Below are 17533 nucleotides of genomic sequence, written 5' to 3' on the forward strand. Positions count from 1 at the left end.
TTGGCGATGATCGACGGTGGTTGACGGTCAGTGATGATCGACGGTGGTCGATGATCGTCAGCGGTGGTCGACGGTGATTGCCGACTATCGACGGAGGTCAGCGGTGGTCGACGATAGTCGATGATGGTTGGCGGTGGTCGACGAAGGTCAATAGTGATCGGCGGTAATCGACGGTGGTCGGCGGTAGTCGACGACGGGAGGGGGTATGTTGATTTATTTATAGTGTTTTGAGTACAATTAATGCAGAAATATGAACTATTTTGATCGGACGGTCCGGAGAGCTTTTCTTGATCAGATGATGTTTGATGGACATTTGAGTGCCTTAACGATGTCGGAATTGAGCAATCTTGGACTCGTTGGATTTGTTTTGTCGAGACGCTCGATTCGACTATGAACTCGCTAGATTCGACATTTTCTTTTAACTTTTCAAATGCCTCCAGAACTTCTTTAAGAGTGGTTTAATGATTTGATCCGGGCTTGATTTGACTTGGATTGGACTGACTTTCATATCAACTTTCTTCATATCATTAGGTCCGTCTCATCGAGCCGATCAGTTTGACTATAAGTTTGCTGAAATCAAAGCTCTGGATGACTCTTAATCGAAGTTTGAATATTTCTTGTTCAAAAAATTACCTCGAGATTCGTGCCAGATGATGGCGTATCAATTATATAGTATTTGGACACATCATTGTGCTAATTTACTTAAAATTTTAATGCATTTTAGGAGTGTGTCGTAATTCTTATTTTACATGAGCTGTCTAATCTTCTATCAGCTGCACTTGATTATTGAATTAATATTGAGCTATTAAAACTCTTATCTCTATATTTCTTGTTCTCTCTCTTCTTCTATATATCTCATCTCTTTATTTGATACTATATCAAGTGGTATTAAAGCATTAAGTTTGATCCTACACCCTAATCTTTACACAACTCAATCCAATGCCCGATCATCTCACATGATCCTGTTTCGTTGTTGCTATCGTAAATCTCGTATTTTCTCCTTCACTCCCACAACTCAGGCAACTGACTTTCATGCAATCCTCAGCCTCGCTTGATAACTCAGCCTTACATGATTCTCCACTTAATTTTGTCCATGCCCCTGCTCATAACTTGCTCACCCAACACTTACATGCTCACTCTGTATTCTTTAAACCATCGCTCATATTTCTTGCCCAACTTCAACCTCACTTGCAGCCATATTTCAAGCCCCTTATGGATGCACTTACCCACGCTTTTGCTCTAACTCTTACACAATTCACTTTGCCCATCTCTCGCGCTGAACTTTTCTCATATTCCTTCTAACTTCACCCATGACTTCTCCGTTATCTCGTAGATTCCACTACATAATCGTTCTCTGCTTGTCACACACATTCATGCTCCTCAATTGTGCTGTTGTTTGCGCTACACTCTTGTTTACTTGATACTTGCACCATGCAAGTCATTCTACACCAAGTTGTACTTGCCCAAACCTTCACCACAAATCTTTTCAACGAGAGCACAACCACTTGCGCCCCTTCATGTCCGTATTGCATTTTGTTACATCAACTCGTCTGTTAGCCTTCTTCATTGTATTACTCCCTTGTGTTCGGTATCTTTGTGAACATTCAATCATTGCTTACAGCATTCTCATCACTTCCATGGAATGTTGTATTTATGAAATTGCGCATGGATTTCACATTGTTACAGAGACGAGGAAGGGGGGACATGCGCTTCCACTGCGCACGGATTTCACATTGTTACAGAGACGAGGAAGGGGGGAAGGCTATGACGACAGCTGGAACTGGAAGGGGGGGAGGCTATGACGGCAGCTGGAACTGCAGTAAAACAACCAGAACTGCTAATCTAAGCAGCTGCAGTGAGGGAGATGTGGCAACAAAGTTTTGGGGGGTGGAAGCGAGGAAGAAAGAGAGGTACCCGCACTACTGCGGAGTCCGAAGCCTTGGAAAACTACGCCAAGCGGGCAAGGACCCGCGATCTCACGAAGGCGGGAGAAACGATAGGGGTAAGGATCGCAAATTCTCGTATCTAGTTGAGCTATTCACACCGGATCCTTTCTAGGAAGAGTGTTATGGATTTTTCTTGTCTTTTCCACCCCTTGCCTGGTGGGAGGTAGTTCTATCAGAGTTGTCTTCTAATCTTTTGTGTGGAGTCTCATCCCTCTTATTAGGGCTGTAACCGACGATAGATGGTGCTTCAGCTGTATCTTGCTCCGAGGTAGTGTTGTAAACTTCAAACACCTTCGCTACTACTCACCGAAACCTTTTCACTACTACTCACCGAACCCTTTTCCCCACCACTCCCCTAGCTGTCTACCACCCCCAAATTCCTCCACCACTCTACCGCTACCATTACTTCCTCCACGATTTCGCCATCCAATCTACCTACAACCAACCATACACAATCCCCCTACCTATCCAAGGACCGCTCACCCCGCTGACGCCGCTACCGCCTTTGAATCTCTTCCTATAGTTCTAGCTAGTGATTCATCTATTATTGTATTTCTCTTTTTTTGAGTCGTGCTGTATCACTATTTTTATATTAATAATAGTTTACTTTTTTGTATTACTCCTTATTCCAACTAGTTACAGTGTCATTTGGTATCCGAGACATGTTCGACCTTATTCATATCATAGGGTTCCCCAACACCCGCCCCTGCCCAGTTCACCTCCATCACTTTTTTTCTTCCAATTCCCAACTCTAGCCATGCCACAACGGAAAGATACATCAGGCTCTACTCGGGAAGAGATCCAACGTGAAATTCGTCGTTCGCAACAGACATTAGCCGAGTTAGATAACGGGAACCAGGAAGAGATTATCTTCGATCGTGATAAGAATCATAGGGAAGACAGAGACGAGGATCTTAATCCGTTTCACAAGGAAAATCACAACGACGAAGAATATCAACCATACCGTTTTGGTATTTAGTATCAAAGGAGGCCGAGAGTAGAGGCTTCTTATGGAAGTTAGAGGGACTTTGACATCAAGATGGACCTCCAAGAGTTCGAGGAAAGCATGAACTTCGATGAGTTTATCGAGTGGCTGCAAACAATCGAATGAATCTTCAAGTATAAAGACGCACCAGAGGACAAGCGAGTTAAGCTAGCTCCAGTTAAGCTAAAGAAGAATGCCTCCTTTTGGTGGGAGAATCTTCAAAGATAGATGAAGAGGGAAGGAAGTGAAAAGATAACTGTGGGAGAAAATGAAGAAAACAATGAAAAAAAATACCATCCACCGAGGTATCGCCAGGACATGGTCCTAAAACTCGACAACTTGCTGCAACTAGATATATCCTTTAAGGAGTTAACGACCCAGTTCGACCACCTGCAACTAAAGTGCGAGCTGATAGAGCCAGAGGAGCACACGATTGCCAGATATCTCGGAGGCCTAAAACCTGCAATTAACAATGTGTGCAGCTATAGCCATACTGGATGTTGGGTGATGTCTAGACATTAGCCCTGAAGGTGGAGAGACCACCACACTCAACTAAGTAGTCACCTGCAACTACTACAACCGACAAAAGTACCTCCGGAGGAAGTAACAAAATTGGACAAGGGATTGATAGGGCAGTAGATCAGAGCAGGAAGAAGCCAGAGAAAGGTAGTTCCTCCAATACAATGTCAGCTAGGAAGTGTTTGTGATGCCACAACTATGGTCACATAACCTCCTGCTACCCAACAAGCTGAGTCGTCACACTCACGGATCAAGATGTTGTCGAGGAAGTTGATGAGGAATCTAAGGAGAGTCCAGAATAAGAGCTTTAGCTCCATGGAGACGAAGGAGAAGCACTAGTGCGGTGACAGTCCGAGCCCGAGCGGGACCATTCTTGGCTAAGGCATAACATTTTTAAAGGTTTGCAGCTTAATCATCGACAGTGGAGCTGCGAGAATAGTGTCCATGCTCATGGTAAAAAAGTTAGGATTGGAGATGCGTATGGATCAGTTGTGCCTAGTTGACTTCTCCATCGGAGATCAGCTACACAATCGGTATGGTACGATGTGGTCCTATGGACGCAACCACATTCTTTTAGGCATGCCTTGACAATTTGATCGCAAGACTCAACACGACGAGCTCAAAAATAATTATTCTTTCAAGAATGATGAGAAACATATAGTTGTACTACTTGCTAAGGATGCCAAAGGTGAGGGCGATACAGAGAACATTAGTTCCTCGTAGCACTTTCCTGCAGTTTGTCAGATTTGCATCTATAATACTAGCATTAGTCATCTTGGAAGGAAGCGAGGAAGAAAGAGAGGTACCCGCACTACTAAGATAAGTAGGAAGAGTGATCAAAGATAGATGAAGAGGGAAGGAAGTGAAAAGATAACTGTGGGAGAAAATGAAGAAAACAATGAAAAAAAATACCATCCACCGAGGTATCGCCAGGACATGGTCCTAAAACTCGACAACTTGCTGCAACTAGATATATCCTTTAAGGAGTTAACGACCCAGTTCGACCACCTGCAACTAAAGTGCGAGCTGATAGAGCCAGAGGAGCACACGATTGCCAGATATCTCGGAGGCCTAAAACCTGCAATTAACAATGTGTGCAGCTATAGCCATACTGGATGTTGGGTGATGTCTAGACATTAGCCCTGAAGGTGGAGAGACCACCACACTCAACTAAGTAGTCACCTGCAACTACTACAACCGACAAAAGTACCTCCGGAGGAAGTAACAAAATTGGACAAGGGATTGATAGGGCAGTAGATCAGAGCAGGAAGAAGCCAGAGAAAGGTAGTTCCTCCAATACAATGTCAGCTAGGAAGTGTTTGTGATGCCACAACTATGGTCACATAACCTCCTGCTACCCAACAAGCTGAGTCGTCACACTCACGGATCAAGATGTTGTCGAGGAAGTTGATGAGGAATCTAAGGAGAGTCCAGAATAAGAGCTTTAGCTCCATGGAGACGAAGGAGAAGCACTAGTGCGGTGACAGTCCGAGCCCGAGCGGGACCATTCTTGGCTAAGGCATAACATTTTTAAAGGTTTGCAGCTTAATCATCGACAGTGGAGCTGCGAGAATAGTGTCCATGCACCATGTGCACCTCAAGGGGAAGGTTTGCAGCCTAATCATCGACAGTGGAGCTGCGAGAATAGTGTCCATGCTCATGGTAAAAAAGTTAGGATTGGAGATGCGTATGGATCAGTTGTGCCTAGTTGACTTCTCCATCGGAGATCAGCTACACAATCGGTATGGTACGATGTGGTCCTATGGACGCAACCACATTCTTTTAGGCATGCCTTGACAATTTGATCGCAAGACTCAACACGACGAGCTCAAAAATAATTATTCTTTCAAGAATGATGAGAAACATATAGTTGTACTACTTGCTAAGGATGCCAAAGGTGAGGGCGATACAGAGAACATTAGTTCCTCGTAGCACTTTCCTGCAGTTTGTCAGATTTGCATCTATAATACTAGCATTAGTCATCTTGGAAGGAAGCGAGGAAGAAAGAGAGGTACCCGCACTACTGCAGCTCATTGATACATGACTTTCAAGATGTTATGACCAACAACTTACCAATGGGACTACCGCTAATAAGGGACATTCGACAAGCTATCAACCTTATACCAGGATCCGTATCAAACCGACCGACCTACATATTAAGATTCGTGGAGTATGAAGAACTACATGACAAGTGTAGGACCTCGTTGCAAATAAGCTAGTCAGAGAAAGCACCAGTTCGTGTGCAATCACGGCGATGCCTAAAAATGATGGATCGTGACGAACGTGCATCGACAACCGTGCCATCAACAAGATTACCATCAAATATCGATTTCCCATATCCCGCTTGGATGATCTCTTAGACCAACTACATGGAGCCACTATCTTCTCCAAGATAGACCCGCGCTGCGATAACATCAGATACAGATGAGGCCGAGAGACGAATGGTAGACCGCCTTAAAGACATGGGACAAAGTTTATGAGTTGACCGTTATGCCTTTCAGTTTGTCCAACATGCTTAGCATTTTCATGAGATTAATTAACTAGGTATTTCGACCTCACATTGAAAAGTTTGTTGTTGTCCATTTTGATGACATTCTAGTATGCAACCGGTTAGAGGAAGATCACTTGCATCACTTGAAGGCAGTATTTAAGGTACTTCGAGCCCAACAACTGCATGCCCATCCGAAGAAATGTCACTTCATGACAAGCCATGTATGCTTTCTTGGTTACATCGTGTCTAGTGTAGACATTCAGATGGATCCCGTAAAGATAAAGATCATTATCAGCTAGGCCGTACCATAATCATTCATCGAGCCGAAGCAATTCTTGGGGATGACATCCTTCTATCAAAATTTTATTCGGAACTTCAGGAATATCATCTCTCCTCCGGCTGAACTTCTAAAAGGAAAGGAGTTTACTTGGACTACAACAACCCAAGACAGTTTGAAACACTGAAAGAAAATGTAACTTAGGCACCTGTGCTAGCACTACCTGACTTCAACCAACTTTTCGAGGTAGAATGTGGTGCCTCCAACGTGGGGATTGGAGCAGTGCTAAGATAAAGAGGACACCCATCGCTTTTTTTAGTGAGAAATTGAACGAGTCTAGGAGGAAATACTGAACTTACGAAAAAAAATTCTACTCCATCGTAAGAGCTCTAGAACAATTGAGTCATTAACTGTTGAAAAATAAGTTTACACTATTTACAGATCACAAGACCCTAAAATTCCTCAATAGCTAGAACAAGCTAAAGGGACAACACGTCACTTGCGTGGAATTTCTTGCCTCATGCCACTTTGTACTAAAATACAAGGAGGGATGCCAGAATCGAGTAGCAGATGCATTGAGTTGTCAACACTTATTGATCACATCCATGCAGGCTCGCATTGTGGGCTTCGAGGTCATAAAGGATCATTATGAAACAAATGAAGATTTCAATAACGTATGGTTGCAATGTCAGGAGAAGTTAGCAGAGAAATATTATCGCACATATGGATAACTATTCCATCAGAGTCAGTTATGCATTCTCCGGTCTTCAATAAGGGAGAACATTGTTCAGGAAGGCCACACTGGAGGTTTAGCATAACATATTGACAGAGAAAAAATCCTCGTCCTCATAAGTGAACATTTTTTTTTTGGCCAAACTAACAAGAGATGTAGAACGACATGCAAAACAAGGCAGGATTTGTCATCTAGCCAGACGAGATCAGATCGCCAAATTGTACTCACCACTTTCAGTACCAGATGCATCTGGGGTGGATGTCAGCATGGATTTTGTGCTAGGATTTCCAAGGACTCAAAGGAACAAAGATTCTGTGATGATTGTAATAGACAGATTCTTCAAGATGGCCCACTTTTTATCCTGCCACTAGATGCCTCTCATGTCGCCAATTTATACTTCTGGGAGATTGTAAGGCTTCATGGGATTCCCAAGACCCTTACCTCCATCAGACGTCAAACTCCTGAGCCACTTCTAGAGGACACTATGAGAAAAGCTCGGTATTAAACTTCAATTCAACTCAACAACACATCCACAAACAGACAGACAGACAGAGGTAGTAAATCGAAGCCTCGGTAATCTCGTGATGTGTTTCGTGGGAAAAAACATAAAATAGTGGGACCTTATCCAAGTCCAAGCTGAGTTCGACTATAACCGATCCATCAATCAAACTACATGACAAACTCCTTTTGAGATTGTGTACAGGCACAATCTGTTCACGCTACTTGAATTGGCACAGCTCTTGCTATCTTCAAAAATCAGTAAGGATACTACAAAACGAGTTCACGAGATCCAAAAGCTCCACAAAGAAGTTGGCAAGGAAATTGCTAACAAGAACAACAACAACAAAGCTTGGGCTAGAAGCAACTGGGGTTGAAGCTCCGCGAAACTTCGTGAACTGGACGGGGATCCGTGATCTCGTGAAGCTGAGAAAACCCGCGTCAGGGGGAGGGATCACGAATTCTCGCGATCCAATTGTGCTATTCACACCAAATCTTTTTTAGGAAGAGTTTTCTTGATTTTTCTTGTCTTTTCTATCTCTTTCTTCTTGTGTAGAAGTTGGAGGCTATAAATAGCTGTCCCTTGAGTGTGTGGGAGGAGGCAGTCCTACTAGAGTTGTCTTCTAATATTCTGTGTGGAGTCTGTTCCTTCTTGTTAGGGCTGTAGCCGACAATAGGTGGTGCTTCGACTGCGTCCTGTTTCTAATTGGTGTTGTAAACTTCAAACTCCTTCGCTACTACTCTCCGCTTTTCCCTACCACTCCCGTAGCCGTCTACCACCCCCACATTCCTCCACCATCTCGACATCCAATCCACCCACAACCAACGACAAATAATCCCCTACCTACCCAATGACCGCTCACTCCGACGATGCACCGCTACTTTCTTTGAATGTCTTCCTATATCTTTGGTTAGGAATTTAGTCAATTATTGTATTTATCTTTTGATTGAGTCGTGTTGTATCCGTATTTTTATTTTAATAAATGTTTAATTTTACGTATTACGCCACATCACAAGTAGTTCCGGTATCAGTTAGGGACTGTTACATCATCTCGGGCACAAGATACAGCTGGAGCACCACTTGTCCCATTTGATATAGCCTTCAAATGGAAAAATCTGAGACATTGTTGGCTGTTTCGATAGAAATACACACAAAAACTGACCTAAAACACAAAAATAACATATTTATAGATTTATGGTAACTAAGCATTGTTGAAAGGAGACGCTAAACCTAAACGGAGGAGCCGATCGAGTCTCCCCTTGCCTGGATCAGTTGATCTAGGCGTATGAAACTTAGTATTCCCCACTTGCGCTTCTCTTCACTCCCGCATCAGTGCGAGAGACGATCCCACGTCAACTCTTATCAAAGATATCATGATCTGAGCAGCCATATCTTGATGTTTGTATCCACTCTCATCTTTGATATCATTCCAATTCACTCTTAATCTTCTTTTATGTCTCAACAAGCAAGCAACTAACCTGGGTATCATAATCAAATATTCAATGCTGAATTAGATTAGTGATTGAGGAAGTTAAATTTCAAATTGCTTCTCTGCCCAGTTACAGTAATCCTAACTCCACCTCTTTGAGGGTGGATTTGTGCTAGAAATTGCGTGGTGATTATATTAAAGACCAATGATGCATTTGATTATGAAGAGTCTCAACACATAATGGTTTCTCTCTATCCTGTAAAAAATGTGGATATAGGCTATTTCACAACTACTATTAATTTGCTTTGTCATGGATTGACTTTGTTTTTCCACCGCCTTCACTATCAATTTGTGATTAATTTTTTCATATACTCACCGAATGTTGACTTCATGCTGTCGTCACTTATACAACCATCTATTCATGGGACTTTCCAATATTATCGATTGACTATTGATTTATATTGAAGTTCGACTTTGAAACCTCTGAGCTTTTTATAGGTTGTTTAGTTTCTAGCAGTCTTGCTGGTCCTATATGATGGTTGTTGATCACTTCCACAACCTCCATGCTATCATATCTGTGTATATTTTGGGTGTACTAGCCTTGCATGAGGCAATTTTGCCTCTATCACCACCTTAGTCACCTTTCAACTCTTCCTAAAGAAATTCATATCGGCCCATGTGAAATAATGAAGGACAAGAATGTGTCCATTTAATTAACAAACTTTAATCTATAATATTTATGTAATAAGGACACTTTATTACTCTTGTTTTGTTAAAAATTTAATGTATTTTAAAGATGTATTTTAGAAGTTTTATTCTTTATAATAGGCTCTCTCATGTATTAGAGGCATTTGATTTTGATTTATCGAATGATCATGCCATTAAAGCTTTTCTCCAACCTCTCTCTCTCCCCCTCTCTCTCCCTCATCTTTTCTCCACCTCTTTCTCTTTCCTCTGGTATCTCTTTCTCATTCGTTTGCTACTGTATTACTTTGTAGAAACTTCCTATTAATCAGCCCTGAGTATGCCCTTTTTTTTGAACTCGATATTTTGTTTTGGAAATTGGTTTTAATGCACATGCATAATGTCAGCATGCTAGAGATCTTTGTGATTTGACTATAGTTTCTATTCATCAAGATCGTCATACTTTGTACACTGAAGTTTCAGCAGTTCACTGATTTTTTTCATTTTCATTTTTAAAATTAAAGTATCTGATGAATATTTCAACAATTATTTATCCAATCTTTTTTCTTTACTTAATTGTTGTAGCCGTCACCGTGTTATTGATCAACATCATTATCATCATCATTAGCTTTATTCCAAATATTATGAGATTTAATGTGCTGTAATGTTTGTAAATTTGTTAATAATTTTGTGCTTTTTTTTATGTCAATCGCTAATATTTCAATATCTTGCAGTAAGGACATTGCTAATTTCCATAGACCAAAAGCATTATGGTATCCTCATGACAACGAATTTGCTGCGAAGTCACAAGGAACACTCTGTTCAAGTGGGCCTTTCAAAATTGTTGTAATGAGTTTGGCAGGGAAAGGAGTTAAATTGCACGTTGATGCGGAAGAAACTTTATCCAGTGTTAAATTGAAAACATCGAAGAAACTAGGTTTGCCATTCTTTTAGTTGCATCCTAAATGTATCCCAACTCATTCTAGCATTGATTTTCCTTCTTTGTATGTACACCCACTTGTCTTCATCTAATATATTGCTGTTTGGTTACTCTCTGGCTTTCATTTTTTTTTTCTGGATATTTAAAATTGAAATCTCTGATGAATCATTGATGCAGAATTTAAAATGTCTGAGAAGGTGAAGTTTTTTTATTCTGGTAGAGAGCTAGAGGATGATAAGTTTCTTGCAGTTCAAGGAGTGCGTCCAAATTCTGTGCTTCATCTTGTGCGTACAAGGATACAGCTATGGCCAAAGGCACAGAAGTTGCCTGGTGAAAATAAACCTCGGCGGCCTCCTGGTGCATTTAAGAAAAAATCTGAGTTATCTGTGAAAGATGGTCATGTATTTTTAATGGAGTAAGTGGTTGACTTTCTATTTGGACTCTGGTTTTTTTTGCCATTTTTTAAAGGGAAATTTACATGCATTCTACACAATTCCTTTCTATTCACATACCTAACACCTAAAGTTTGATATTTTCATTTATAATACCTTGGTGTACTAAACCTATGCTTGAAAATGTGTATTCAGTTTTAAAGTAGTGGTGCTATTTTTGTTGTGATTTTAATTATTTGAGTGCTATGTATGTAAATATCCAAGTTTAGGTGTTAGATATGCCAATACATATGAATTGTGTGGTATGCAAGGTTGTAGATGAACTAAGCGTTGGATAAGCTACTTGTAGCTCAGCTCGATAAGAGCTCGTTTATGTTAATTTGATTAACTAATTGAACAAATCTGAAAACTTTTATAGATGTTCGATTTTTAATTGAACAAGTTTGAACAACTCCTTGTTTGATTCATTTAACAATATTTTTTAAGGCTTGCGAATATGCTTGTTAGGAAGCTCGATGAACAATTTCATTTAAAGTTTGTGAATAAACTCACAAATATGCTCGATTTAATGCTTATGAATAGGATCATTTAGAACTTAATTTAAAGCTCGTGTAAAATCAAAATTTAAAAATCATTTATATTAAATTAAATTAAAATTTTGAATCATAATACATAAAAAAAAGATAAAGACTTGTTTGTTTAGTTTTTCAACTATTTACGCATTTATATGTTTATTTTAGCCATTTATTTTGTAGCTACTTTATTGAAAAGCTCTTTTATTTTTGTAGGTTCAACAAGTAACTCATGTATAAGCTCGATAAAACACATTTGATTAGAAAACAAATAGCTTAATTATACTGCTTATTAGTTTGTTTGATAAATCTCATTTAGCTAGAAAATAAATAACACTATGACACTAATCTTAATTTTCTTAATAAAAACCGTTTTAATGAAAATTAAATAGCTTGATAATACTACCCATTGATTTACTCGATAATGTGTTGATTATCATCATATGAAAGAAAAATGAATCAAACTAAAACAATCTGAATGAAAAATGAATTAAGTTTGAATATAAACGCTAAAGCTTGATCGAGCTCGAGCTTGATTTCATAGAAAAATTTCAGGCTTGAATACAGTCCTAGAAGCTCAATTGGTGTTCAAGCACAGCTCAAACTCGAATTTTATAAACAAGCTCAAGCTTGAACACAACTCTGCTCGACTTGGCTCAGTTTGTTTGCAGCCCTAGTGGTATGTAAGTAAATGCTGCTCTTTGAAATTATCTTCACATACTTTTGACTTCATGTCCTGGATTATATCACTATGGGTCTATGAGGCTGTACTATATGTATTAGTTATATCCAAGCCAATTTGAACTTGTACTCGTATTTTAGCCAAACAGTTACCCAAGAACTAGAAATTACTTTTGAGTTTGATTTTATTTCCATTTACTATATTGAAAAAGTTGTCGGACTTTTTTTGTTGCCTTTGTTGTGCATGATCCTAAATCATGATGGCGTTAAAACTAAATCAATGCTGCTTTTGGTAAACATTTACCTTGCCTTTAGAATTTGAAATAGAAGTTTTGGTAATATGATTTTCATTGAATCTTAGCAATTGGTTGCAAAAACAAACTTCTTAGGCTAATGAGTTATAAAAAATAAAGAATTAAGAAATATAATCTTTGTAATCAAGGAAGGAAATTCTCCAATAAAAAGGAAGGGAATTATTTTTAATTGCATTCCTTCAAAAAACAACGTAAAAATATTGCTGTTTTTAGATATTATATATTTCCTTTATATAATGTTTGATGAAAAATATATCTTTTTAAATTATAAATCTTAAATTTCTATGCAAGAACATCAAGTAGTTTGGCCAATTAGTTTAAAATATACTGCAAAGCTAATTTTTTTTTTCTTTTAGCTGAACCTATGGATGATCTCGTTTTTTAAGAGGTCATTACCTTGATATTCTTATTTAATTGAAATTATTGTTAGTTTCTATTAAAGCTTGGTTAACAGTTACAAATTTTTTTAATACACCTGATTTTTATGAGTTTCATTCTATGGAGACGTAATTCTTATATAGCTTTTATCAATGCATTTAACCAGCAGGTACTTGTATTTTTCAAGTAGTGAAATTGCCTTGATTATTTGGAATTACAAAATATGTACCTGGCAATGGCCGGGTAACATGACTTTCTTCTTCATACTTCAGTGTTGATTGATTAAAGCACGGAGTATATCTTTTCTTTACCGGATGATGTTAGTGTTTTGATATGTTCAATAGTTTTCCTTGGGTCGTCAATTTGTTTGAAGGATAAACGTGGAGTTGATCGGATCTGCGTTATTCTCATCAAAATATTTAAATATGTTTTTTTTTTTGCTGTAAATATTTTGTGTTTTTATTGTTTATTAAAATTTTGGCAACTTTCATTTGTAAAGATAAAGCACTGACCTATGCCAGACTCTAATGAGACTGCAATGATGAATAAAATTGTCATCTTTTGGCTTCTGCGTTTTGCCCTTTTATAAAACTGGTTTTTGATGCTTCATTAGATTATTTGAGTTTGTTTTATGTATTTTGATACCTACATGCCTATGGTCTTTAAGGTTTTATTCATGTGCGAATAGGTATTGTGAGGAGCGGCCTTTATTACTCGGAAATGTTGGGATGGGGGCTAGATTTTGCACTTATTACCAAAAGCTTGCGCCTAATGATCAAACAGCTTCATCTCTTCGAAATGGAAACAATGGTCTTGGCTCTGTGCTTACACTTGATCCTTCTGACAGATCTCCTTTCCTTGGAGATATTGGTCCCGGTTGCAGCCAATCCTGTCTGGAAAATAACATGTACCGATCTCCTATTTTTCCTCATAAATTGCCCCAGACAGACTATCTTTTGGTACGTTCAGCAAAAGGTGCCCTGTCCATTCGACGCATTGATAGACTATATGCAGTCGGACAGCAGGTAGGGTTTTTGTTTACCCATAAAATGCAAATTCTTTCTCCTTTATTTTGTGTGCCACTGGTTTTTAAAGGTTTTTTTTTTGTTTGTATTTCCTTGTTTATTGTAATTTTTTTTATGATAAAACTTTTTTTCTCCCATTTTTTTTTAAATATCAGTAATAGGACTTTTTAGTTTTTGATCTCATTAGCACTTTATCATTAAAGATTTTATTGCTGTGATGGAAAATATGCTAATTTCTTACCAACTGTAATCTTGATTGTTTGATTCTTTATGGTAGCTTTGTGGAATTTAAAACACTATTGGATAAATACAGTGCCACAAAAGTATTCCATGAGAATTATGGATGAAATAAAAATTAATCAGTCATGTGCTGCAGGAACCACATATGGAGGTACTTTCTCCAGGGTCCAAAAATGTTCATTCATATCTTGTGAACCGGATGCTGGTATATGTGTATCGCGAGTTTCGTAGAAATGAGAAACCTGGAATCCTTCCATCTGTTCGTGCTGATGAGTTGGGTGCACTTTTTCCTGGCTTTACAGATGCTTTCATGCGCAAGAGACTGAAACTTTGTGCGGATTTGAAGGTGTGCTGAATTTATGCTACGGACTTTGCATCAGTACTAAAGTGTTTCATGAGCAGCTGGATTCTATTTTTTAATTATAGTGCTACTCGGTGAAATATTTTTTTTACTTTTTTTTTTTTGCATTTGAGGTATTTTTAGAAAGGAGCTTGGGTTAAGAGGATTGATTTTCGTATTCCATCTGAGGAAGAGTTAAGAAGAATGCTGTCTCCAGAGAATGTGAGTCATTTCAACTTACTGTTGCTTGTACTTGATATGCTGTTGCATTTTATGAATGTCCTGATATTTTGGATTATATCTTTTTTTTTGTCTGTGCATAGATTTTCCCGGAAAAAGCTATTTTTTTTACTGTTATTTAATTTTGTTTTCCAGCCCTGCCAAGCTGGCATGGTTTTGTTTTTTGAGATAATTGTTTCTGTTGAGATCTGCGTTTGATACATGCCATGTGTTTGAGGTGCAAATCCTGGATAACCCATTTTTTAACTCTCTTCGAAAGTTGGGATAAACATATTGTAAACCATTTTATTTACTGAACGAATGTTCTATGCACTATGATTCTCTGTTTTTTATTACTTCTATATGCTGTTTTAGGGATTTGAAAAATTGTTATTCACAATACAAATGATAAGTTAATACGACAATTTCTGTAAAGGAGATTAAAATGCATGACATTTAAAACCAAATCAGGCCATGATTTCTCCAAATAAAAAAAAAAAAACAGAAATAAAATATATTATTAATTCTAGTTGCTCAAAATATAATTGATTTATTTTAAATTAATCATATCCTGATTGCCTCTCATAACTCTGGCATTTTGGAGCATATTTATATATCAATAATGCTCAATTTGCTTGCAAGGAGTTTCAAATCTGGCCTGACTAACCCTTTGGTAAGGATATCAATTATTTGTTACATTGTGGGAACCAAAGTTGTGTAGATAGATCCACAATCAATTTTTTCTTTTGACAAGTGTCAATCAATCTCTACTTGTCTTGTTTGATCATGTTATACCGAAATTAGTGTAATTGCTTTGTTGTTACAATATAGTTTCAGTAGTAAGCTTGATACCACTTTTTTTTCTTTGAGAAGTTTTTTCACTCATAGCATCTCACATATTTTGCTTCAATGTGGCTTTTTGCCAATACTTTCCACTTTTTGCTTATCCATGTGGCTGCATTTCCCATAGCAAACATACAATACCATGTTAGGTTTTGGATTTAGATTTGTTTGTGGATGCACACCACCTAAGAAAAAACTGTATTTGAGGAAAGAGCCCCAAGATGTGAATGGAGATGAAGGATGGAAGGAAAGAAAGAGTAAGAGGAAACTTTTTAAGGTCTATTATTGATCTTCCAGGAAGAATCTTTAAATCTGTTTGAGCCCGCCTTCTTTTTTCTGCCTGGTTACTTTATATTTATAATTGAGGCTTGCCCGAGGCATAATGCATATAACGCTACACAAAAAATTTAATGTATACAATACATAGTACGACGTCAAATATAGAACAATATAGCTTGGTGTGCGGCCTCCGGGCCTTATTTGTCTGTATGATCTCTAAGCTATCTATTGCTAACTTATTAGGTGTATCGATAAAGTTTATTTTTATTATTAGAGATCTTGCTGTGCGGTCTATTTAAGTTGTTTTGGCTCGATTTGCCTGCTATCATGGCTGGCAAATTGATGGTTTGCTCTCTTTGGCTGAACTGGCTAACAGAGCTCCCTTGGCTGAGTTGTGTGATCAAGTTATTTGGTCAAATTAGCTGACTAACTCGTCTTGAAGTGAACTCAATTCAGAGCGATTTATTTATATATATATATATTTCTTCGATTCTTTTATCTTTTTTAACATTGCGACAAAAATAAGAGAATGATATTTGATTGATATTTGATTGTTTATGTTAACAATAAACACTTTTTATTGAATTTATTTAGATGTGTTGATTAATTTGAAAATTGGGTCTCTCAAATTTCTTTTATAAATAAGAAGGGAGTGCTTTATATTAAGGCATCGTTGATAAAATTACTTTACTAATCTTATAATTTGTCTTCCATGTCTTTGTTTGTTTGATGAACGAGGCCATTGAAGAGCAACTCACTATTAAATTATTAATTTTGTAATAACATAATTAATTAATTTATTTTTTAATGTGAATACCATATTTTTTTTGATTTTCAATTTTAGAGGGATCGACTCTAAGACAAATTAAAAATTATTAATTCATCGACATTGAGCTGAGTACTCATGTTCTTAAACTGTGGTGATATTTTGCTTCTTCTAGACCAAATGTATTTATTAGTACTATTAGTACTATTGAAATTATTGTAAACACATGATTTTGAATTCTAGTAAATCTTTGTTCTTACTATATGAATGTTTTGTGGACAATTTTATTTAAATGATTTATAATTATATTATTTGATACAAAAAAAATATTTTTAGTAAATAATGATTTTGATAGAATGCTTGTATGTGCATAACTGATTATGATAGAGTCACATCTTAATTGTACTAGTGAGAGAACACTAAGGTATCTGTGCACGTATATAAGAAATGATATTGATATTTATATGTCTTAATTGACATTATTTTTAGACGACGCTCCTGTGACGGTTGTGCAGATATAAAATGATATTAATATGCTACTAATATATTAAGGTTCTTTGAGTAGTATCAAATATTTTTATTGATTTATTAAAAACTTGAGTAGTATGCATATTGATTTCTTTTCTCTTGTATTACTCTGGTTTATAAGTATGAGTTTTAACTGGCTTGTTTAGCTTATTGTTAATTTAAACTAACTTTTTAGATTAATCAAGTGACTAACAATCAACATTAGTAGATATAACCTTTATAGAAGATGCGAAAAACCCTCAACAAGGTAATTTTAAATATATTGCTTTAATTTTAATTTAATTATTGACTCTTTTATTTGTTAAATTGTAGACGAATATAAAAAAATTAGTTCCCACCATTCGACCGTCTTAATTCTAAGCGCTGGGCCAGGTCGCGACAAAAATGATATCAGAGTCAAAAATTTAGGATTAATTAATAAAATGTAGATGAAAAATTTAACATAATGATTAT

At 37.4% G+C, this 17533-nt stretch overlaps 1 protein-coding gene across 1 annotated transcript in view; it reads left to right on the top strand.

Annotated features, from left to right (window-relative positions):
* LOC110036988 (transcription initiation factor TFIID subunit 1-like) overlaps positions 1-17533 on the top strand; it is a 108495-nt gene that overhangs the window by 43390 nt on the left and 47572 nt on the right. The window contains 5 exon segments of the mRNA XM_020741553.1: positions 10298-10500; positions 10681-10918; positions 13529-13865; positions 14242-14451; positions 14590-14667. Coding sequence (XP_020597212.1) covers positions 10298-10500; positions 10681-10918; positions 13529-13865; positions 14242-14451; positions 14590-14667 — 1066 coding nt within the window.

Source organism: Phalaenopsis equestris, unplaced genomic scaffold, assembly GCF_001263595.1.
Source record: "Phalaenopsis equestris unplaced genomic scaffold, ASM126359v1 Scaffold213678, whole genome shotgun sequence".
NCBI classification, from domain to species: domain Eukaryota; kingdom Viridiplantae; phylum Streptophyta; class Magnoliopsida; order Asparagales; family Orchidaceae; genus Phalaenopsis; species Phalaenopsis equestris.